Below are 22,494 nucleotides of genomic sequence, written 5' to 3'. Positions count from 1 at the left end.
TACCGAATTTTTTCCGCCTCACAGCTGCTTAGTGCAGAGAGAGAGAAAGAGTGCGTTCCTGTGTGTGTGCGTGTGTGTATGCAGTCTCCTTCCCCCACCCAAGTCTGATACTTGGCCCTCTCGACCCCTGACCCCAGTTTTCTCGGGAGACACCCAGGGGGCTGATGACTTCTGCCTGCAAATCCACCAGGGGGAATGGAGTCTCTCTGTCTCCTTTCCCAGTCCAGGAAGTCCTTCCTGGTGTCTGCCCACAAGCCCTCTTGCTGCACCAGGTCCCCAACCCCGGCAGCTGATGTGAGCCCACCCTCAAAGCCCTCTGCTTCTGGCACGCCACCCTGGTGGGATAGGAGAAGAGGCAGATGGGTGGGCGCTCCTGTTGGGATCCTCCCCTGCAGCCTGCCGCCCCCCAAGCCTCTCTGAGCGCAGCAGTCCTGGCCAGCCGGCTGTCTCCTGTGTGGGTGTCTGCAGTTGGACACCCTCCCTCCCGCCCGCCACCGCCCTCCTCCCCAGGCCTCAGCCGCTGGCCAGCCCCCTCCCCGCCCCGCTCCTGTCCCCTGCTGCCTCCTCGGCAGCCTTTCTTCCTCCTGCAGAGCGTCCAGCCCCCGCCTGCTCCTCCCCGGGTCCAGGGCGCCTCCGGCAGGCGCTCCCCTCCCTCCTGCGTCGGCCGTCCCCTCCTCCCTGCTCCTGCTCCCGTCTGCTTCCACCCTGTCCCCACCCTGACTCTGCAAACATGAGGGTCCTGGCCTGCCTCCTCGGTGAGTGACCCTTCCCCTCCTCCAGGGCTCAGGGGCCCAGGCCCGGCCCTCTGACCCCTGAGCTGACCCACTGCAAAGCCTCTGAGTTCCAGGGCCCCATCCCTGTTGCTTGGTGCGGGGCGAGGGGGGTGGGGGGCGGGCACAGGACATCTGGCCGCCTCTGATTCTCCAGGGACCCGACCTCAGGCACTCTGGGTCCCACCCTCTCAGGAGACCCCAGGACTTCCTCTCCCCTCCATGAGCCCTGACCCTGCAGGGGGGGGTTCACCCATCATTCACCTTTAGCCAGGCCCCCAGGGGGGAGCGCCAAGGGCCTGGCCCCCTGCCCAGACCTGAGGCCTCCGGGCTCCGCCCATCCCAAGGACCTGAGCCTTGGCCAGGCGCTGGGCCCGAGTCGTCCTTCCCGGCGGCAGGGTTTCTGGTTCAGAGGCGCGAGGAGGACCTCACTGCCTCACTCCTCCAACCTCCCTTCCAGTGACTCTGATGGGGACCCAGGCTGTTGGTAAGTGGCTCCAAACATTTCTCCCGTCGGCTCGCTCAGCTCCAGGCCCTCCCCATGCCTGGCCCAGGCTCACCCTCCCTTGGACCCTGGCCACCCGCATGTGCCCACGACCCCCACAGCACTTCCGCAGGACCACGCAGTCACCCAGCCTCCTGCTTCCTAAGGGGCTCCTGGTCACGCCCCTGCAGGACAGCCCCCAGCCCCTGTCCTCCCAGCCGGCCCCGGGGTCTCCAGGGTGTCACAGCCTCTCCTCTGTCCCCGCAGAGCGGCTGCGTCTGGCTGATGGGCCCCACGGGTGCGCCGGCCGCCTGGAGGTGTGGCATGGCGGGCGCTGGGGCACCGTGTGTGATGATGGCTGGGACCTGCGGGATGCCGCCGTGGCCTGCCGGGAGCTGGGCTGCGGGGGCGCGCTGGCAGCCCCTGGGGGCGCCTTCTTTGGGGAGGGCGCAGGGCCCGTGTGGCTGAGTGAACTGGCCTGCCGGGGCGGGGAGCGGCAGCTGGGCCTCTGCCCCCACCGGGGCTGGAAGGCCCACATCTGCTCACACGAGGAGGACGCGGGGGTCGTCTGTGCAGGTAAGGGATCCTCAACCTCCTCAATGCCCAGGGACCCTCAGCCCAGTAAGTCTGAGCATCCAGAAGTCCAGACACCCTATCCCTGCCTCACTCAGGGCCTGCCCTGTCCATAGCACTGGGGTGTTGGACGGCAGGGATATCGAAGAACATCCTCCAAAATATTTGGAAGGAACTTTGAGACTGATAAAGCCGGCAGCTCTGTAAAGGACAACTATGAGTTTATCATGAACTCACACGGGGAGCTCATACAGACAGAATTTGGATCAGGCAGATGGCGAGCCAGAGTTATTTATTTGCACGTGTGCTTCCCACCACCTAAAGAGGTGCAGGAAGACTTACAGGGGCCAGAGCTGGTCTGCACAGACTGGAACTGGGGATTGTCCCTCCCCTCAGGGGGTCTCCTGACTATTATTCTTCATGGGCCACTTATCAACTGTGTCAGCAAAAACCATCTGTTTTCACAGAGAAGAAGGCAAGGGTAAAAACTGATAGGGAACCTACTTGGCTTGGGTGAAACGCAGCCACGCCGGGTGGGGTGGGGCAGCCCAGGCCTGAGATGGGCCCACAGGAGGGAGCGTGCCCTCCAGCCACACGCTGCTGTCCCCAAGGCCAGCGTGGGACGGACTCCAGGGACCGTGACGAGCCACCTTCAGTCCTGGACGGGGACCCCTGGCCGGGGCTGGCAGGGGAGCTGAGCCCCAGCTCTGAGGAGCCCCCGGTGACGCCTGGTGAGCCCCCGCCCATGCTCTGTCTCCTGCTTTGGCCGTGAGGGAGAAGGGACAGAGGCCCGACTCCTCCACCCTCCCCGGGGCCCCCGCAACGCCCCCTTCAGACCCTTGGGGGCTCTCAGGACTGACCTGCAGCCCCAGATTCAGCTCTCAACCGCCCCCCCCCCACTGTCCCCCCTCCTCACCCAGCCCCCCGCCCAGCTGGGACCCCCCAGAGCGGCTCCCGGAAGAAGAGCCCCCGGCCACCCAAGCTGGCCAAGTCCACCAGGGCCCCAGTGCTGACTGCTGGAGCCCCCCGCCAGGGTAAGTCCGAGGCAGGCCTTCCGTCTGCAACAACTCCAGAAGGGGTCAGGCCAAACTGGGGACCCCCAGGTGCAGGGTAGGGGGTCACTGCGTCCCCAGGGATTCAGTCAGGCCCAGGATCCCCGCCTGGTCAGTAGAGCCGGGTGTCCACTCCCGGCAGGTCCCCAGGCCCCCTGCCCTGTCCAGACCGACTTTTTGCCACTGGCCGGCTGGCAGGCCGATCTCAGGCCCCTGACATCTCGGGGCCTCCGTCTTCCCAGACTGAAAACGAGGGTGTACCAGCCGCCTCCATGAGGCCCCTCACAGTGCCCCTTCCCGCCCGCCCCGCAGAGCGGCTGCGCCTGGTCTCCGGCCCCCATGGGTGCGCCGGCCGCCTGGAGGTGTGGCACGGCGGGCGCTGGGGCACCGTGTGCGATGACGGTTGGGACCTGCGCGACGCCGCCGTGGCCTGCCGGGAGCTGGGCTGCGGGGGCGCGCTGGCCGCCCCCGGGGGGGCCCGGTTCGGCCCGGGCGCGGGGCCCGTGTGGATGGACGACGTGGGGTGCGGAGGCGGAGAGCAGACCCTAAGAGACTGTCCCCGAAGCCCGTGGGGCCGGAGCAACTGCGACCACAGCGAGGACGCAGGACTAGTCTGCACCGGTACGTGCGCCGCCCGCGGGCCACACCCCTCCCGCGGGCCACGCCCCTCCCGCGGGCCACGCCCCCATACCACTCACCTAAAGGTGTCCAGCCCCCTTCCCTCCTTCTTCTCTTCCTTCTTCCCTCCCTCCTCCCTCCTCCCGACACCCACACTCATTCAGCCCCATGCACGTGGGCACTGACCCAGACCTCGCTCTCCTGACTTGGGAGTCCTCGCGCTGCAGGACGAGGACGAAGCCAGCAAAGGGCGCGCCGGCGCACAGATGTGGGGTGGGCAAGTTGAAGGACCCACTGGAGGCAGACATCCGCCCACCCACCCAGGCAGGGGGCTGCTGCTGCTGCTGCTAAGTCGCAGGGGCCAGGAAATGCTTCAGGGAGTGGGTGGGAACTGGGAGAGGGAGCTGAGAGCCGCTCTGAGCCGCACCCCCACCCACACTGCCCCACCCTTCCCAGATGGAGCAGAGGCTCCACCAGAGCATGACATCCGGCAGGCCGCACAGAGGAATGATGTGGGGGTCTGGCGTGGGGGGTGTGGTGGGGGTGGAGACCAGGGCGACACAGGTCGGGGGACCCGGAGCCGTGAGGTTGGTCCCTCTGAGGGCTGTACCGTGGGGGCTGAGCTGTGTCCTCTGAAGCCTGGAAGGTCAGCCCAGGCTCCCCAGGGCGGTTAAGCTCTGGCGGGAAGTTGTGAACCCCATCGAGGGGCCGGGAGCTTGGTGTCTTACCTCCATCTCTGCTCCTCGGGGTGGGCCTTGCGGGAGCTCTGCACATGCAGCCGGGTGATGCAGGCCAGGGGTGTGGCACCCTGTCTGGTCTGTCCCCTTTAGACCCCGACTGGGGGTTGGAGATGGACTCCACACTGTCCAGAGCCGGCCCTGCTCTCAGGCCACAAACACCTAACAGAAATGCCCCCAAACCTCTAGCCTAGCTCTCAGCCCCACTGCTAGGGTGACAGGGGCGGGGTCTGCAGGCCTTTCGGGGGCAGGGGCTGCTGGCGTCTGGGGTGGAGCTGGGAGAGGCCGCCGGACATCCTACGTGCTGGGGACAGCGCCCGTGTCGGGGGAGCTGAGGCTGAGAAGCCCTGCCCTGCAGGCCTGGGGAAGGCAGCTGGGGCATGGGGACCTGCTTGGAAGGCGGGCCCTGGGCTCTCCCCTGGGGAGACAGGGACGTGCCGGGGGCGGTGGACGGAGCAGAGCAGTGAGAATTGGGGGGTCCTGTGTATCTTCCTGAGGTCCCCCCCCGCACCCCGTCCATCCAGATGGCCCGTCTCAAAGCCTCTTCCTCACTTGTGAGGGTGGAGGGTCTGCTCTGCAGCCCCGTACCGGGTGTGGAGCAGGACCCACACGCGGCCTAGGCCCGCTCCCCCATCCTCGCCGCCGCAGTCCCTGCCTGTCCACTGCAGTCTCCCTCCTCTCTGCTCCCCCCCACCCCCCCAATGTCCAGGCCCGGCCCCCCGGCTGCGTCTGGCCGACGGGCCCCACGGGTGCGCCGGCCGCCTGGAGGTGTGGCACGGCGGGCGCTGGGGCACCGTGTGTGACGACGGCTGGGACCTGCGGGACGCCGCCGTGGCCTGCCGGGAGCTGGGCTGCGGGGGCGCGCTGGCCGCCCCTGGGGGCGCCTTCTTCGGGGAGGGCGCGGGGCCCATCCTGCTGGATGACCTGCGCTGTCGGGGGAACGAGACGGCTTTGCGGTTCTGTCCAGCGCGGCCCTGGGGCCAGCATGACTGTCACCACCGGGAGGACGCCGGGGCCGTGTGTGACGGTGAGGGCAGCCCCGGGGAGAGGCCAGGGAGGGAGGTCTGGGGGGCTTCACCCAGAGGGGCGAGAGCTGGGGGCACTGTGTGTCTTTGGAAGGTTCTCCCAGGTGTCTGCACTCCTTCTGTCCAGGTGGCCCGCCTGCCCCGTTCATGCTCACCTGTGAATCCCCCCCATGGTGGTCCTGGGCTGGTGGTCGGGGAACCGCCCGCCACAAGCAGGGGCTGGTGGTCACCTCTCCCCTCCCGCGCCCCAGGTATGCCTCTCGGGTACGCCCCTCCCACGGCCCCAGCAGCGGGCAGCAACAGCTCGGGGCCCAGGGGGGCCGCATCGAGGCCCCCGCCCCCCACGGCGAGCCAGGCCCAGGGGACGCCTGGCGTCTCAGCTCTGCCCGCCCTCCCGACCGCCCTTCAGGAGCCTGGGCCGGACGCCGGTGAGCCCCCGTCCTCCCCTGAACCCCAAGTGTGGGGCTGAGCGTAGGTTTCCTGCCCTCCCCCTCCTGCAGCCCCCCGGGTGCCCCCTCCCTGCTCAGAGGACAGAGGGGAGGAGAGCACAGAGCATCTGGGCCAGCTGGGGTCTCCTTCTGGGTGAATGCATGGAGGGAAGACGGAGGATGGCCTGCCTCGAATTCTCTGTGTCCCCCCCACTCCAGGGTCCCCCCAGCTGCGCCTGGTGGCGGGGCCCAGCAGGTGCTCGGGCCGGCTGGAGGTGTGGCATGCCGGACGCTGGGGGACCGTGTGTGACGATGGCTGGGACCTGCGCGACGCGGCCGTGGTCTGCCGGGAGCTGGGCTGTGGGGGGCCACGGCAACCGGACCCCACCGCTGGCCGCTTCGGCTGGGGTGCTGGCCCCATCTGGCTGGATGACGTGAGGTGTGCAGGGACCGAGGCTGCCCTCGCAGACTGCCCCGCCGCTCCCTGGGGGAAACACAACTGTGCCCACAATGAGGACGTTGGAGTCACCTGCGCGGGTGAGGAGGCCTTGCCGTATGCTGGCCCCTGGAGGGCTTCTTGGAGGATGAAATGGGAACTGACGCTGGCACTAACGTTGACTGAGTGCCTGCCTCCTAACCCCTGCCTGGGGAGGGCTGTTTTCACACAAGTGACCCCATTCACACCTCAGGATAAGTCCAAACTGATGGACGTTATGCCCACGTGAGGGACTTCCCAGGAGGTGCGGTGGTAAAGAATCCACCTGCCAATGCAGGAGATGCCGTTCCATCCCTGGGTTGGGAAGATCCTCTGGAGAAGGAAATGGCAGCCCACTCCAGTATTCTTGCCAGGGAAATCCCATGGATAGAGGAGCCTGGTGGGCTGCAGTCCATGGGGTTGCAAACATTCAGACACAGCTGAGCAACTGAGTGTGTGCATGCGCACACACATACACACATGTGCACACACACCAGTTTTACTGATGAAGATATTAGTGTCAGTTGCTTGGTTGTCTTCAACTCTTTGCAACCTCATGGACTGTAGCCCACCAGGCTCCTCTGTCCGTGGGATTCTCCAGGCAAGAATACTGGAGTGGGTTGCCATGCACTCCTCCAAGGGATCTTCCCAACCCAGGGAGGGAACCCAGGTCTCCCACATTGCTGGCAGACTCTCTACCATCAGCAGGGAAGCCTGGTGATGATACTGCAGCACAGACAGGTTGAGTAACTTGCCCAAGGTCACACAGCAACTAAGCGGCACAGCTGGGGTCCTTCCTCCTCTCCTTCCTACCAAGAATCACAGGGTCTCCCTCCTGGAGGGGAGCTGTGTCCTCCCTGAGATGAAAGGAAGCAGGCACAGGGGCACCGAGAGGTGGCGAGAAGCCGGTGTGGTGGAGGGCCAGCTGAAGCGAGCTCAGCCTTGGCCTGTGCTCTCTCACGCGACCTTGTTTCATCCAGCGGCAGACTCTGAGCCAGGTCCCGAGGACTCAGAGCACTAGGAATGCAGCCCTGGCCTCAGAGAGGCCTGGGGCTTACTGAGGGACAGAGACACGAGCCCGTGTGATACGTTGTCACTCGGGAGGTTCTCCAAGACCACCCTCAGGTTCCACAGTTTTCTAGAAAGGTTCACAATGGTCAGAGAAGCTGTCAGACTCAGGAGCAGGGTTTCCTGCAGTGGAAGGGCCCAGATTCACATCACAAGGGAGGAGGCAGCTGGGGCGGGGTACGGGAGAGACCCTTGTGAAGCCTCCTCTCCCAGGGGAGGGGTGCAGACAGCACTTAATCTGCCCCCCTCTCCGGCAAAAACACGTGATCATGCACGTGACGTGTTGCCAGCCAGGGATGCTCTCCCAGCCGGAGGCAGAGTGTTTTCAGGAGCTGGATCCCCCCATGTGGCTGGTGGCCCACGGGCGCTCATGAGCCACACTGTTAGCAGAGATGACCTGGGTGGTCCTGGGCCCCCAGGCGAGCAACACACTCCAACCAGGCAGGACGATTCCAGGGCTGGGAGGGACCCCCTGCCTCCAGCAGCCGGGGGTGAAGGGCCAGACTGACCCTCGTCCTGCACCACTCACCCTCAGCATCACCCGTGGCATCTGCCACTTTCCCTGTGCTACCCAGAAAGATGTTGGGTGAGCCGTGGAGGCTGAGAGCACAAAGCTGGGGCGCTTTCCCTCTTTCCCTCTCCTCTCCAAGGCCCCGGGGGCCACAGAAGGGTTTTGAGCTGGGGAGTGACCTGGTGCCACGCTGGAGGGGTGGTGACCAGTCAGCAGGTACAGGAGAAGGGCAGCGGCGAGGTAGATAGGATGGGTCAGAGTGAGGGGGCGAAGGTGGGCAGGCAGCTCAGGACCGCAAGTGCTCAGAGGCAGGATGGGGCCGCTGTGGCCATGGAGTGCCCCAGGCCCAGCACAGGGCCTGGCTCATAGGAAACACTCGAATGCCACCTGTGGTGAGGCTGAGTGCTTGGGAACTCGGTGGCCGCCTGCAGGGGGAGACAGGAGAAGGCGGGGCCTGGCCAGGGACCTCACGGTGTCTGCTGTCTCCCCTGCCGCCTCCCCCCCCGCATCTCCAGGAACCCCCGGCCTGGACTCCATCTCAGACCCCTTCAGTTGGAGCTGGATCCCCAGCCTGGGCAGAGACCCAGATGCCTGGCTCCCAGGGGAGCTGGCCACCAAGCCCTCTGCAAGGCGGACCTCCAGCGTCCCCGAGAAAACCACCACCAAGGCCCCGGGGAAGATGCCCAAGAGCACCAAGAAGTGGGTGACTAAGAACGCAAAGAGACCGACCACTCAGCCCCTAGCGATGCCAACCACTAAGCACTCCAGGGTCCCGGGCACCCAGAGTCCCCCAGAACTGACTTCACGGACCACCACCACCAGCACCCCGGCCATGGGGGCCTCCCGAAGACCCACTTCCGAGTTTACCACCAGGCTGACCACGGAGGCCCCCCACAGGCTGACCTCGCACACCACCGTGACTCGGACTTCTCGAGCCCCCCGGGAACGGACCTCTAAGACTGTGGGGACACCCACCACCCAGGGCCCCCTATTAGTGACCTCCGAGGCCACAGTGGAGCCATCCGCTGAGCTCCCAGGACAAGGTTCTCCAGAGTCATCCACAGACCCGGCCCCCTCCCCCACCAGCGCAGCAGGTGAGTAGAGGAATGAGAAGGGTGAGGCTGGCCCCTGGGGACCCTCTCTGACCCCTCCTGATCTGGGTCTCCCACCAGCAGGCCCGTTCCGGGTTCGTCTGGCGGATGGGCCCAACCGGTGTGCCGGGCGGCTGGAGGTGTGGCATGCCGGACGCTGGGGGACGGTCTGTGATGACGGCTGGGACCTGCGGGACGGCATGGTGGCCTGCTGGGAGCTGGGTTGCGGGAGGATCCGGCCTCGAGTGGGCAAAACCCACTACGGCCCCGGCACCGGGCCCATCTGGCTGGACGACGTGGGCTGCAAGGGCAGCGAATCCTCGCTGAGCGACTGCCCCGCCCGGGCGTGGGGACAGCACAACTGCGACCACGAGGAGGATGTGGGGCTCACCTGCACTGGTACGGGGGGCGGGGTGCGGGGTGGGGGACGTCACCTGCACTGGTACGGGGGGCGGGGCGCGGAGCGGGGCGCAGGACCCCGAGTGGCGCCAGGAGATCCCGGCAAGGACCTCAGGAGAAGCAGCGGCAAGGACTCCTGAGTCGGTTCGGGCTCTCCCCTCCCCTCTTCCTCCCCAGGCTACGCAGACGAGGAGGACTATCCCCCCTGGACCTGGGACCCCACCTCGGGGGAGGACCTGGCCAAGGGGACCACTGCTGCAGGGGTGCCCGGACACACCCTCTCCCGGGAAACAACGGGGAGCTCAGGGGCCCCCGCCCCAGCAACGAGGCGCCTTCCGAGCACAGGTGAGGGGCAGGCATGGGGTGGGGAGGGGCGTCTCCCTGCCGGGCTTCCTGAAAGACCCTCCTGAATGAGCTGACCCGGGTCTCCGAGACCGCAGGCAGGTTTTCCTCGGCTCCAGAGATGCTAAGAACTTTCCCTCCCTGGGCTTGTGTGTAACTGTCCTACAAGAACCTAGAAGGCGAGATCCCTTCCTCTGCCCCGCCCTGAGTCTCAGAATCAAGCCAGGCTCAGCAGAGCCCGGCCCCCAGTCCTCCTGCAGACCTTCTGGGGCCTCCGGGAATCAGCCTTGATGTCAAAGCCCGTGTCCCTGGAGCCAGAGCCTCCGCAGAAGTTCCCCAGTCCCCACACGGAGGCACACGCCGTCACCACGCCGCCGCCCCACCCCAGCCCCTCAAGCCTCTTCTCCCAGCGCATGCTCTGGGCTGGGCGGGGCTGAGGCTCGGAGGCGGGCTTGGGGGGCCCCCACAGCTCCAGGCCCCGCTGCCCCATGGCCTCTGTCTCCCTGTGGCCTGTTTTCCTTCTTCCATCTGTGTGGTCACACTCGGGGCCTTGACCGGCTCAGATGGTGCCTATTTCTCTCGTGTGTGTGTGTGTGTGTGTGTGTGTGTGTGTGTGTCGGGGCCTTGACCGGCTCAGATGGTGCCTATTTCTCTCGTGTGTGTGTGTGTGTGTGTGTGTGTGTCGGGGCCTTGACCGGCTCAGATGGTGCCTATTTCTCTCGTGTGTGTGTGTGTGTGTGTGTGTGTGTGTGTGTGTCGGGGCCTTGACCGGCTCAGATGGTGCCTATTTCTCTCGTGTGTGTGTGTGTGTGTGTGTGTGTGTGTGTGTGTGTGTGTGTGTCGGGGCCTTGACCGGCTCAGATGGTGCCTATTTCTCTCGTGTGTGTGTGTGTGTGTGTGTGTGTGTGTGTGTGTGTGTGTGTGTCGGGGCCTTGACCGGCTCAGATGGTGCCTATTTCTCTCGTGTGTGTGTGTGTGTGTGTGTGTGTGTGTGTGTGTGTGTGTCGGGGCCTTGACCGGCTCAGATGGTGCCTATTTCTCTCGTGTGTGTGTGTGTGTGTGTGTGTGTGTGTGTGTGTGTCGGGGCCTTGACCGGCTCAGATGGTGCCTATTTCTCTCGTGTGTGTGTGTGTGTGTGTGTGTGTGTGTGATCTGTTCCATTCTGCTCAGTCTCTCTTGATCCCTCTCTGCTCCTCTTTCTCACTTTTTTTCAACTTCTCACCCTCCGCACCTCGATCACTCTTTTTTCTTTTTCACCGACCATGTCTCTTTCTCGTCACCTTTCTCATTTTCTTTCCTCATCAAGTTCATGTCCCACCATTTCTGTTTCTCTCCGCCCTCCCCCACCTCGGTCAGCTTCTCTTTATCCCCGCCCCGGCGTCTGGCTCTTTCCTTCCATTCCTCACTGCCCGCCCTCCCGGCTCTGTCTCTCCCTCTATTTCTCGGCCAGTCTCTCCTCACGTCTCCTGTGTCCTCCCCCTCCTCCTGTCATTTTCAGCGTCTCACGCTCAGCTTCTCTGTTCCTCACCCTGCTTTCTGCGGTCAGTTTTATCTTCTCAGCTCCGTGTCTGTCTTCCTCCTCTCCTCTGTCTCCCCCTCCTCGTCTCTATCGCTCATCGGCCTCTCACCATTTTTCTCACCTTTTCTCTCCTTGTCAAGGCCATGCTTCATCACTCCTGTCTCTCCCAGTTTCTCTCTCTCTCCCCCGCCTTCCTTTCTCTTTCACTCCACGCCCAGCCTCCTCGCTGTTTCCCATCCGACCCCGCGGCCCGCGGCCGCTTCTCCCCTCTTCCCTCCTCCGTCTCCTCGTCCTTCTCGCCGACCCTCCGTCCCTCCGCTTCCCACGGGCCGGCTGCCTCGCCCGGCTCTCCCGGCCCCTCCCCTCCCCTAGGTGTCGCGTGCTTTGCTCGCTCCGCGCGGGATCCCGCCTTTTTCGCGCGTTCAGCAGGCATGCGCACTCCGCATGCCTCGGTGAGAGAGGCGGGGCCTCGGCTGCAGGGGCGGGGGAGGGTGAACGTCAATGGCCCAGCGCCATGTGACGTCACAGGCGCTGGTACGCCTCCTGATTGGCCAGCTGGCCCACGCCCGCGGCTATAAAAGCATGAAGCGTGTTATAGTTGCCCCTGCCGCCCGGGTCGGTCTTCTGCTTAGGTGTCGTGCTTCCGCCGGAGGGACGGGGCGGGGGCGCTTAGCCGGCCTTGGGGCCGCCGAGATTTGGGCTCGGGGGCACTGGACTCGTGACTTAGGGCTCAGTTTCCAGCGGTGATGCTCTTCCGTGCCGTGTGGCCAGGATTCCAGAGCCTTCGGTCTCTGCAGCCGGGCACGGCCTCCCCGTCTCGTCGCGCCCCCTCGCGGCGGAGACGGTCGGAGGCTGGACACCCGCAGCTTTGAGGGCGGCCGTGCCCGGGCCTCTGAGAGCGCGCCTGTTCGTGGTGGGGGAGAGGGGGTGTGTGAGCACAGATAAGTACGAAACTAGGCACTGCGCGATGGAAATCCCGGGGGTCACATGTGCAACCTTAGTACTGGGAAGAGGGGCAGGGTTGGGTGGGGAGAGGTGGAAACAACAGACAGAAATTCTGCCCTTATTAGCAAGGGGGCCTTGGAAAAAAATGACTCCGCTTCATTGAGCCGCAATTCCTTACTTCGGTAAAAACAAAGCCGCAGCTCCAGGGTCCCTGGAAAGAGTCAAGGACAGTGCCAGGAACACATGCCATTAACTGGGTGACATAAGTCCTGAATCCCATGGGTAGAGAAGCCTGGCGGGCTACAGTCCATGGGGTCACAAAGAGTCGAACGCAACTGAGCGACTAACACTTTCACACTTTCAGAGGTCCTGGTGTTGCCCTTGTGTTTCAGGTGGGAGGGAGGGGAATGAGGCTCGGGGAAGTTGAACTCAGGAGCTGCGGCTGAGATCCATTTTAAACGATTTCGCACACAGTTTGCTTGTTGTACTGGGGAATTACTGAAGTCATTACAAGTGTGAATTCTGGAGTCTGGCTGCCAGGGTTCCAGCTGCGACTACACTGGAATTAGGACAAGGGGTTGGGTGACCTCAGGTCCCAATTCAACGAGCAAAATGTGTGTGAAATCACTTAAAACCGCAATGCACTGCTTGTTAGAGTTATTTACCGTAAATGAACAACAGCTGTAGAGTCCCAGGGACACAGCGATTATTTCTAGTAGAGCAGTGGGGAAAAGCTCACAGTGGAGATGGCATCCTTTCCACCAGAAGACCGCATGAGGAAGGGGCTTCTCTGAGCAGCGATGACGGGAGCTGAGAACATTGCTTGTTGAGGACATGTCATCTCCGCTAGACTTTTAGCTGTCTCAGGTTTAGCTATGTCAGCTTCTATTGTTGCCATAACACCACCACACATTTGGGGTTTAAGACAACACAAGCTTATTATTTTGCAGTTCTAGAGGTTAGAAGCCCTGCTGGGGTCATTCACTAGTTGAAATCAAAGATGGCAGGGCTGTATACCTTCTGAGGCTGAAGGGAAAGATTGTTCCCTGTGCCTTTTCTAGCTTCTAGAGTCTCCCGTATTCTTTGGTGCACTGCCCCCTCCTCCATCTTCAAAGTCAGCAATGTTGCGTCTCTGTGGTCCTTTTTTAATCTTTATATATTTGTCACTACAGTGAGGATTTGTGTGTGTGTTAGTCACTCAGTTGTGTCCAACTCTTTGTGACCCCATGGACTAGGGGGACCCCATAGCCCACTAGGTTCCTCTTGCCTGGAGTGGGTTGCCATTCCCTTACTCCAGGGAATGTTCCCGACCTAGGGATTGAACCCATGTCTCCTGCACTGGAAGGCAGATTCTTTACCACTGAGCCACCAGGGAAACCCACGGCTGGGATAGATTCTCTAAGAATAAGGATTTGTGTGATAGATTGGGTCCCCTTGGGTTAATATAGGATAAACCCTTCATTTCAAGGACTGGACCATTAGTCAGTTTGCAAAGTCTTTGCCATGAAAGGTAACATATTCACAGGTTCTAAGGGTTAGAGCTTGGCCATCTTTGGGGAACATTAGTCTGTCTTCCATGGGATCTGTGTTGAATGGATGAATGAACAAACAATTGCAAGTTTGCCGTGTAGGTCTAGAGAGAGTGCACAGGAGGTGAAGATGGAAGCTTATGAAGGTTGAATTCTCTTTCCATTTCATTTGAAGCAACATTTCTTGAGGCTTCCTGGATGATGGAGTTTGAAGACACAGGCATTAGTTCATGCCTCAGATGATTGCTGTGTGGCAGGCATGAGTCCCAACCCCTCGGAACATGGATGGACCGAGAAAGAGAGGGGAAAGGGGTGTGTGTGAAGAATTGTCATTTAAAATGGAATGGTCAAGAGATGACTTACTAGGGAAATGCCAGTTAAGTGACAGGCTCAAGAGGCCGGGGGCACTCCCCTGCTGGTCCAGCGGTTTAGACTTGGCGCTGCCAACACAGGGGGCAAGGGTTCAGTCCCTGGTTAGGCAACTTAAATCCCACCTGCCATGCAGTGCAGTCAAAAATAAATAAAATGAAAGGAAAAAGGAGAAAAAGAAGGGGAAAGCCATGCAAATACTTGGTTGGAGAGTGTTCCGTAAAGTGCAGTCAGCATGCACGTGCAGAGGCCATGAGGTGGGAGTGTGCTCAGCTGGTTGGAGACACAGCAGTGAGGTCGGTGGGGCAGAAGTGGAGTTCTTGGTAGGGGTGGCGGCAGGGGGTGAGGTCTGTGGTCCATTGTAAAGATGTCAGCTGTGATGGGGAGCCTGGAGAGGGAGCTAAAGGTGCTTTCTGGGCAGGGGTCAGCATGTGCAAAGACCCTGTGGTGGGGTCTTGAGAGAAGAGCAAGGATCCCAGCCTGGCTGGAGCAGAGTGAGCCAGGCGGGGGGCGGGGGAGGTGACCAGGGGTGAGGCCAGCCTCGGGCTTTATTTCTATCTGCCCCCACAGGGAAAGAGGTCTCCATTCAGAACCAGGTAGGCCTACTGGATCTGAAGCCCAGTGTTGCTCCTTAGCTGTGTGACCTTAGGAAAATTCCTTGCCTTCTCTGGGCTTCAGGTTGGTCATCTGTAGGGAACCTGCAACTTCTTTGCCCACCAGCTCCCCACGAGCTTGCCAAAAATTAACATGTCTTTCAGCGGCAAGGATGTGGGATAAAGGCGGGCCTGAGGATCTGCACCCACTTGTGAGGGCAGCTGGACAATGTCTAGAGAGATGGATGCTGCTCTGGTGGCTCAGTGGTGAAGAATCTGCCTGCCAGTGCCACCTGTGCCACGGCGTCCTCTGTGCTGCGGGGCAGACTCCTACCAGGGAAGCCCTGCAGGTCCCCTTTTTTCAGTGTATGTTTTAATGAAAAAAATCAAATCGATCACAGACTAATGAACCACGAACGAGCATGCAGCCATTTCTTAGAACACATTTTGAGAACACACAGACCCAGGGAGCATGCCTGCCCTTGGTGGGTTGACATTTTAACAGGAAAAGTAGTTCCTATTTGTGTTCTTCTTGATGGAGTCCTCCTAAAACCTGGCATCCTGGGAAGAAAGCCTCAGAACACAGAGACAGGGATTACTCGGTTCTCTCTATTATCTCTCAAGGTGACAAGGATTGTCGTGAGCCTTCCCAGACGGGGGACACACCTTCAGGAGGAGTCCCGGCCAAGGAGACCCCCACTGCAGCCACACCTGGCCCCCCTGGCACCACCAGGAGCTCAGGCCACCCCTCTCTAGCTCCCAGGCTCCGTGGGGACACAGGTGAGGCATGTGGCAGGGTGTTTGTGGGGTGGGCTGGAGAGGTGGTGGAGAAGGGAATGGCAACCCACTCCAGTATTCTTGCCTGGGAAATCCCATGGACAGAGGGGCCCCGAGGGCTACAGTCCACGAGGTCATAAAGATTCGAACACGACTCAGCAGCTAAACAGCAACAACAGAATGGAGAGGTGGATTGCAGATTTCCCAGTGGTGACCCAGCTCTCACCCCAGAAAGACCAGGCAGAAATATATCCTGAATATATTTCTATCGACACCAGTAGTCTTCAGCTGGGATAACTAGCAACACGTGAAGGCATTTCAGGTTGTCACGGCTGGGAGTGGGGAGGCTAGTGGTCCCTGGTGGGTGGGGGCCAGGCTGCTGTACACACCCTCCAGCGCACAAGGAACCCCCCACCACAGAGAACCAGCCAGCCCCACATGGCGACAGGGCCAAAGTGGAGAAACCCGCACCTGTATCATGTTCGTCACTCTGACAAATCAACCAAAGAATGACAGGAAATCCTGTAAGAGAATGGGGGGAAAGGCACAAACAGGCGATTTGCAGACTAGGAAGCCCAAATGCCCAGCATGTATGTCTGGAAATGCTCACGCTCATAATGAGTCAGAAAATCCAAATGAAAACTGACAAGTGTGGGAAAAAAGTGGAAAGGTCGATAATACCAAGTGTGGGTGTGGGTGTGGGGAGACAGGTATCCCCACTGGATAGAGCAATCAATAAAAGCAACCTAGAGCTGTTCAGTGAAATTAAATATGATTATACATTACCATCCAGCAACCCTGCTCCTAGATCTGTTTGTTGTTGTCGTTCAGACACTAAGTCGTGTCTGACTCTTTGTGACCCCATGGACTGCAGCATGCCAGTTCTCCCGGTCTTTCACTATCTCCTGGAGTTTGCTCAAACTGATGTTCATTGAGTCAGTGATGCCATCCAACCATCTCATCCTCTGTCACCCCCTTCTCTTGCCTTCAGTCTTTCCTAGCATCAGGGTCTTTTCCAATGGGTCGGCTCTTTGCATCCAGAGAAATTCTTTCACAGGCTTACAAAGGAATATGTGTGAGGATGTATTAGGGAATGGGAGGCAAGTTAAGTGTCCAAGAGAAGGGTAAGGAAGAAGAGAAATGGTTACACCTGATGGAATTCTATGCAGTGGCTAAAGCAATGGCAGGCTGTATACACAGCAACATGCATAGGTACTAACAACATAATACTGAGAAGTTCAGAAACAATGAGATGTCCAGCAGAATGTTATTTGCAGAAATTAAAAGCACAAACCCTAAAATATACATACACTTTTATATTAACATGAAAACATCTATGCATTCTATATTGTTTAAGACCACACATGAAACACATTAGACTGGAGGTTCCTATGGGAGAAGATGAGGGGAAAAAATAAAACAAGAGGAGACATTGCAGGAATTATTGATGACAATGTACAAAGGAGTATGATCGGCTTAACTCTCTGTTCCTTGGGTCTAAAAAATTAAGTCAATACCTCTCTGGGTATCTGAGCCCCTGTGAACACAAACCAAGCTGAGATTCTTGAAATGATAACCAGAAACAGTTAACATTTATGGAGCAATATACCATATGTCACGCACTATTCTGTGCACTTTATGTGTATTAGTCTTTAACATTTATATATGTTAATCCTTGTAGCAGCCACACGAGGCCTAATGAGTGATGTAGGTGCTATAATTGTGCCCATTTCACAGATGAGAGAAACTGAGGCACAGATATCAATGCCTATGGCAATATAAGTAATGATGAGAATGCTTATTACCTGCTTGGCATTGCATAAGTGCTCTGTGCATGCACAGGCTCTCTGAACCCTCATGGTTATAGGGGAGATACATGGATCGTCTGTGGTTTACAGAAGGGGAAGAAACTGAGATTCAAGGCAGTTAAGTCATTTGTCCACAGTTACCCAGCTAGGAAGCAGCGGATCTGGGGTCTAAATCCAGGTGGCCTGGCTGGAGGCCAAGCCCTTTACTTAACTGTTCCTCTGACCCTGCAGGGGGACATGATGCACCTCAGGGACCCTGCAGAAAAGTGGAATTCAGTCAAGCTGTGCTATTCAATATGGTAGCTACCAACACAGGCAGCTGTTTAAGTTAATCAAAAACTTGAAAAAGGAAGGACCTACTGTTTAGCACATGATACTATACTCACTATTTTGTAACAACCTACACGAGAAAATCGGGGCTTCCCTGGTGGCTCAGACTATAAAGAATCTGCCTGCAATGCAGGAGACCCAGGTTTGATCCCTGGGTTGGGAAGATCCCCTGGAGAAGTGAATGGTTAACCACTCCAGTATTCTTGCCTGGAGAATTCCATGGACAGAGGAGGCTTGCAGGGTACAGTCCATGAGGTCGCAAAGAGTCGGACATGACTAAGCAACAAACACTGTATGAGAAAATAATCTGAAAAAGAATATATATTTATCGATGACTGAATCACTTTTCTGTACACCTGAAACTAATGCAACATTGTAAGTCAACTATACTTTAATTAAAAAAACTTACAGTGCTTGCTTCCACAGCACATATACTAAAGTTGGAACCATACAGAGAAGATGAGCATGGCTCCTGTGCAAGGATGACATGCAAATTTGTGAAGTATTCCATACTTTTTTGTTGTTTAAAAAAACTTACAAAAAGAATTTACAAAATTTACAAAAAGAAATCCATTCAAAGTAAAAAAAAAAAAAAAAGTTGAGAACTTCCCTGGTGATGTAGTGGATGAGAATTCACTTGCCAATGCAGGGGACATGGGTTTGATCCCTAGTCCAGAAAGATTCCACACGTTGCAGAGCAACTAAGCCTGTGCGCAACAACTATGGAAGTCAGCACTCTAGATCCCGAGAGCCACATGTACTGAAGCCCAGGTGCCCTGGAGCCTGTGCTCCCCAACAAGAGAAGCCCGCACAAAGCAACGAAGACCCAGTGCAGCCAAAATAAAAATGTTAAAAATTGAAAAAGGAAACATTTGGTTCCTTAGTTGAACGACATTTCAAGTCCTCAGAAGCCACAGGTGACCAGCGACTACCATACTGGCCAGCACAGAACATTCCCACCGCTGAGAAAGTGACACTTACTGGCCCCGACTCTGGATGCAAAGGACTTGGGCTCAGACCTTGTCTTATAACCTTCAAACTGTGTCAGTGTGTGACCTCAGGCAAATTACTTGCCCTCTTGGCCTGATTTCCTTCATCTGTCACAAGAGGTTAAAAATCACATTTGCCTGGAAGAGGGGAAGGTTTCTCCTATTCAGGCCTAAAATTTGGGGGCATTCCAAGCATTTTGTAATGAAGATAAAATCTTAATACCATAGGTTAAAAAAATAGAAACGAATGCAAAAACAATCCACGATGAAGTAAATAAAATTTTAACTTAAGTCGGATCCGACCTACCTCACCAGGATCTGACAGCCAATTACAGGGGGGATTCCAGTGAGGTAGTCCGGATCCTGCCTTGAATTAAAATTTTGACTTTTTGTTCATTGTGGATCTTTCGCATTAATTTTGATTGTTTAAAAATAGGGCAAAAAGATACTGGTCTTGATTACTTGATTCCGACCTCTCCTACATTCCCTCCGAGCACCTCCCATGCCCTTCGCCTCTTTATCTCCCTTCACCCCATCTCTGCCCTTCCGCCCCCTCTTGCATCCCACACCCCCGGCCTGCATTCCCCTGGCTCCCTCCCGCATCCTCCCACACCCGCTGCGCACATCTGCCCCCAACCATCCTGCATCCCGGGGTACCCCTCCGCGTCCCCCTCTCCCCGCGCGCCCATCCCCGCATCCTCCAGAGGAGAGGACGCCAGGTGGCGCTTGGAGACATCCGAGCATTCGGGGAGGTGGGGCACTAGGGCCGGGTGAAGTCTGCCGGCGACCCGTGACGTCACAAGGCCCCGCGCCTCCCCATTGGCCGTACCGTCTGGAGGGCGGGGCGCGCCGCGAGGTGGGCGGGGCGGCCTGACCTCGGCCGTCTGTCTTTCCTCCGCCAGGCTCCCCGAGGAGACCGTGGCCAGAGCGCCGGCTGCGGCCCACGACGGCCAGGACCGCGCCCGCCGCCCCTTCACCAGCCTCCTCCGATGCGCCGGGGTCCGCCGGCCCTCCGCTAACGTCCGCCTCCGCACCGCTGCTCACCCGCACGGCGGCCTCAACGCCGGAGGCTACCCCTGACGCGCCCTCCGCGGTGCCGCCCAGCCCGGCCGCGGCCTCTCGGGGGAGCATCCACCGCACCTCGACGAGCCCCAGCCTTACCGGGCCCTCCCCTGACGCCGCCGCCGCTCCCGCGCCGACCTCTGGGCTTTCGCCCACCCCACCGCCCACCGCGCCCAAGGAGCTCACCTCAGACCCCTCTGCACCGGCGGCGGCGACCCGCCTCTCCCCTACCTCAGGGCTGACCCCGGAGCTGGACAGAGCTCCAGGCCGGGGCATGTCTCCCCAGCCCAGCGCAGTTCCAGAACCTTCCAGTTCCCCAGACCGCTCCACAGGGCCTCACCCCACCACGGCCCCGTACTCCACCGTGACCTCTCACCCCACCACGGCCCCATACTCCACCATGACCTCTCACCCCGCAGCGACCTCTCACCCCACCACAGCCCCGTACTCCTCCATGATCTCTCACCCCGCAGTGACCTCTCACCCCACCACGGCTCCGTACTTCACCATGACCTCTCACCCCGCAGCGACCTCTCACCCCACTACTACCCTTTACCCCACAACGACCCCTCGCGCCACCACGAGCCCTCACCCCACCACGATCCCTTATCCCACCACGACCCCTCACCCTACAGTGACCTCTCACCCCACTACTGCCCTTTACCCCACCACAACCCCTCACGCCACCACGACCCCTTATCCCACCACCACTCCCCAGTCTATCTCAACCCCTCACGCCACCACGACCCCTTATCCCACCACCACTCCCCAGTCTACCTCAACCCCTCACGGCACCATGACCCCTTATCCCACCACCACTCCCCAGTCTACCTCAACCCCTCACGGCACCATGACCCCTTATCCCACCACCACTCCCCAGTCTACCTCAACCCCTCACGCCACCATGACCCCTTATCCCACCACCACTCCCCAGTCTACCTCAACCCCTCACCCAGTCACAACCCCCGCTCCCATCACTACTGCTCAGTCCACCACAACCCCTCACCCCGACACAACCTTTCACCCCATCATGACCCCTCACCCCGCCACCACCCCTCATGCCGCCACAACCCCTCACCCCACCACGACCGCTCACCCCATCACCACCCCTTACCCTGCCACAAGCCCTCACCTCACTACCACTGCTTACCGCGCCATGACACCTGACCTCACCTCAGCCCCTGTGGTTACTGCCAAGTCCGTTCTAACTTCCTTGGAAACAGAACCTCTGTCTCCCTCTCCAGTGAAGCCCAGCCTGCACCCCCAGTTGAACTTCACGGGGCCCCATCACCCCTCCACATCTCCAGCCTCGGAGTCTAGCCTGTCTCCCGCCCCAAGCATGGATATACTGTCCACTGAGAACTTCAAACCAGCCACAAGCCAGAGCCCCCAAGTAACCTCTCCACCTACCCAGACTCCACACTCAGCCCCTGACCCCACTGTGACCCCTGTGGGGTCATCTGGGGACCATCTGACTCCTATGGCCCACCCCTTGGATCAGCCGCCCCCTGACCACCTCTCCCTTGGGCCAGCTCCCAGTCCGAGCTCAGGCCCTCTGGGCCCGTGTGAGGTCCCAGTGCCACCTGTGAGGGTCATGGCTTGCGAGCCGCCTGCCCTGGTAGAGCTGGTGGCCGCTGTGAGGGACGTGGGCAGCCAGCTGCAGAGGCTGAACCAGGCCCTGGAGCGAGATCAACAGGAGCGCCGAGCCCTGGGACTGGGCTTGACCCAGCTGGTGGAGGCCGCCCAGGGTCTGGGGCAGCTGGGTGAGTTTGTGAAGAGACTGGCAGAGGTGGCCTGGCCCCCCACCACACCTGTCCCAACCACTACCACCCCTGAGTGGGAAGAGAGGCCTCTGCGGGGAGATGTGTGACCATATGGGAGGGACTTAAGCCACTCCCAGACAACAACAACAACAAAGGAAAACCAAAGTATCTACTTAAACACGAAGTGTGAATGATGTTTCTGGGGCACTGGGGGAGGTGGAATCACAAGACGATCTGTTTGTGAATGCCTCAGGCACCACACGAGGTGATGAAGGTGACCGTAATGGTGATGATGGTCATGAAGGCAGTGGTGACAGCTATCCTGAAGGTAATGATCGTCATGGTGATATTTATGGTGGCAATGACGGTCATGAAGATCATGGCGATAGCTGTTGTGACGGTGATGTGATGACGATGATGGAAGCGGTCATGGGGATGATGCTGGTGAGGGTGAAGACGATCGTGGTGGTGACGGTGGTGATGATTATTATGGTGATAACGAGGGTGCTGAAGGTGATCACGGTGGCGGTGACGGTCTTGAAGGTCACAATGATGACTCATGATGGTGACGAATGATGGAAGTGACAATGGTCGTGCTGAGGATAGTGGAGGTGATGGTGGTAATCACGAGGGCAATGACGATGGCGATGATGAAGCCCCACGTGGGCAGAAATCTTTGTTCACAGACGTATGTCCAGCTCTTAGAATGGAGCCTGACACAACATGCCCCCTCCATTAATACCTTCTGAATGACTGAAGTCATCGTCATAGTAATAATGACTAATGTTCTCCAGGCGCTTCCTACGGGTAAGGCTCTGTGCAGAGGGCTTTGCACGCATGATGTTATTGTATCTTCATGAACAGCCTCTGAGGAGGGTACTGTTTCCACAGCTCGGCAGGGAGTGGGTGAGCTCTGGAGCCTAAATGCCTGAGTTTGAGCCCTTGCGGGACTGACCCTGAGTCAGTTACTGCTTGGTCTGAGTTTCCCCGTCTCTTAAAGGGGGATAGTAACAATACACAGCCTGTGGGGCTGCTGTGATGATTACCTGATAGATTAGTGCCTATGCGAGAGTGCTTTGCACAGGGCCTGCCTCTTGACACCTACTCTCCATGTGATCGTTATTACCGAATTGTCCCCACTTTATAGGTCAGGGCACTGAGGCACAGAGACGTTTGGTCCTGTGCCCTGATCACTCAGGGAGTGTGCAGTAGGCTCGTGACTAGAACCCAGGCCCGT

General features: G+C 59.2%; 1 protein-coding gene and 1 non-coding gene across 6 annotated transcripts; both read left to right on the top strand.

The window, feature by feature from the left end:
* Positions 1 to 551: 551 nt before the first annotated feature.
* On the top strand, positions 552 to 21,435 carry SSC5D (scavenger receptor cysteine rich family member with 5 domains). Of its 5 annotated transcripts, none has more exons than XM_043900182.1 (14): positions 552 to 755; positions 1,231 to 1,257; positions 1,522 to 1,830; positions 2,439 to 2,558; positions 2,748 to 2,861; positions 3,192 to 3,500; positions 4,944 to 5,261; positions 5,511 to 5,687; positions 5,907 to 6,224; positions 8,257 to 8,835; positions 8,914 to 9,231; positions 9,409 to 9,576; positions 15,153 to 15,308; positions 18,140 to 18,290. In XM_043900182.1, exons 1-14 carry the CDS (start codon positions 731 to 733, stop codon positions 18,205 to 18,207), a joined length of 3,006 nt encoding a protein of 1,001 aa, XP_043756117.1. In that variant the 5' UTR covers positions 552 to 730; the 3' UTR covers positions 18,208 to 18,290. The 5 variants fall into 5 exon arrangements, with proteins under 5 accessions (XP_043756117.1, XP_043756118.1, XP_043756115.1 ...); XM_043900183.1 differs by having other exon boundaries at positions 18,093 to 18,241; XM_043900180.1 differs by lacking the exon at positions 18,140 to 18,290 and adding an exon at positions 19,335 to 21,435 and having other exon boundaries at positions 553 to 755; positions 8,917 to 9,231.
* On the top strand, positions 17,854 to 17,960 carry LOC122692925. Its single transcript, XR_006340737.1, has one exon. It is a non-coding gene; the product is annotated as a U6 spliceosomal RNA (small nuclear RNA).
* Positions 21,436 to 22,494: the final 1,059 nt, after the last annotated feature.

This window comes from Cervus elaphus, chromosome 4 (assembly GCF_910594005.1).
Source record: "Cervus elaphus chromosome 4, mCerEla1.1, whole genome shotgun sequence".
NCBI lineage: Eukaryota > Metazoa > Chordata > Mammalia > Artiodactyla > Cervidae > Cervus > Cervus elaphus.
Note: the sequence above shows the minus strand (reverse complement) of the source record. Positions and strands in the feature narration are given on the sequence as shown.

Bases quoted from the DNA above. Each gene is read 5' to 3' on its own strand.
- SSC5D (XM_043900179.1), top strand. From the start codon at position 731: ATGAGGGTCCTGGCCTGCCTCCTCG. The intron at 756-1,230 runs GTGAGTGACCCT...CCTCCCTTCCAG, and splicing joins GGTCCTGGCCTGCCTCCTCG to TGACTCTGATGGGGACCCAG. The intron at 1,258-1,521 runs GTAAGTGGCTCC...CTGTCCCCGCAG, and splicing joins GATGGGGACCCAGGCTGTTG to AGCGGCTGCGTCTGGCTGAT.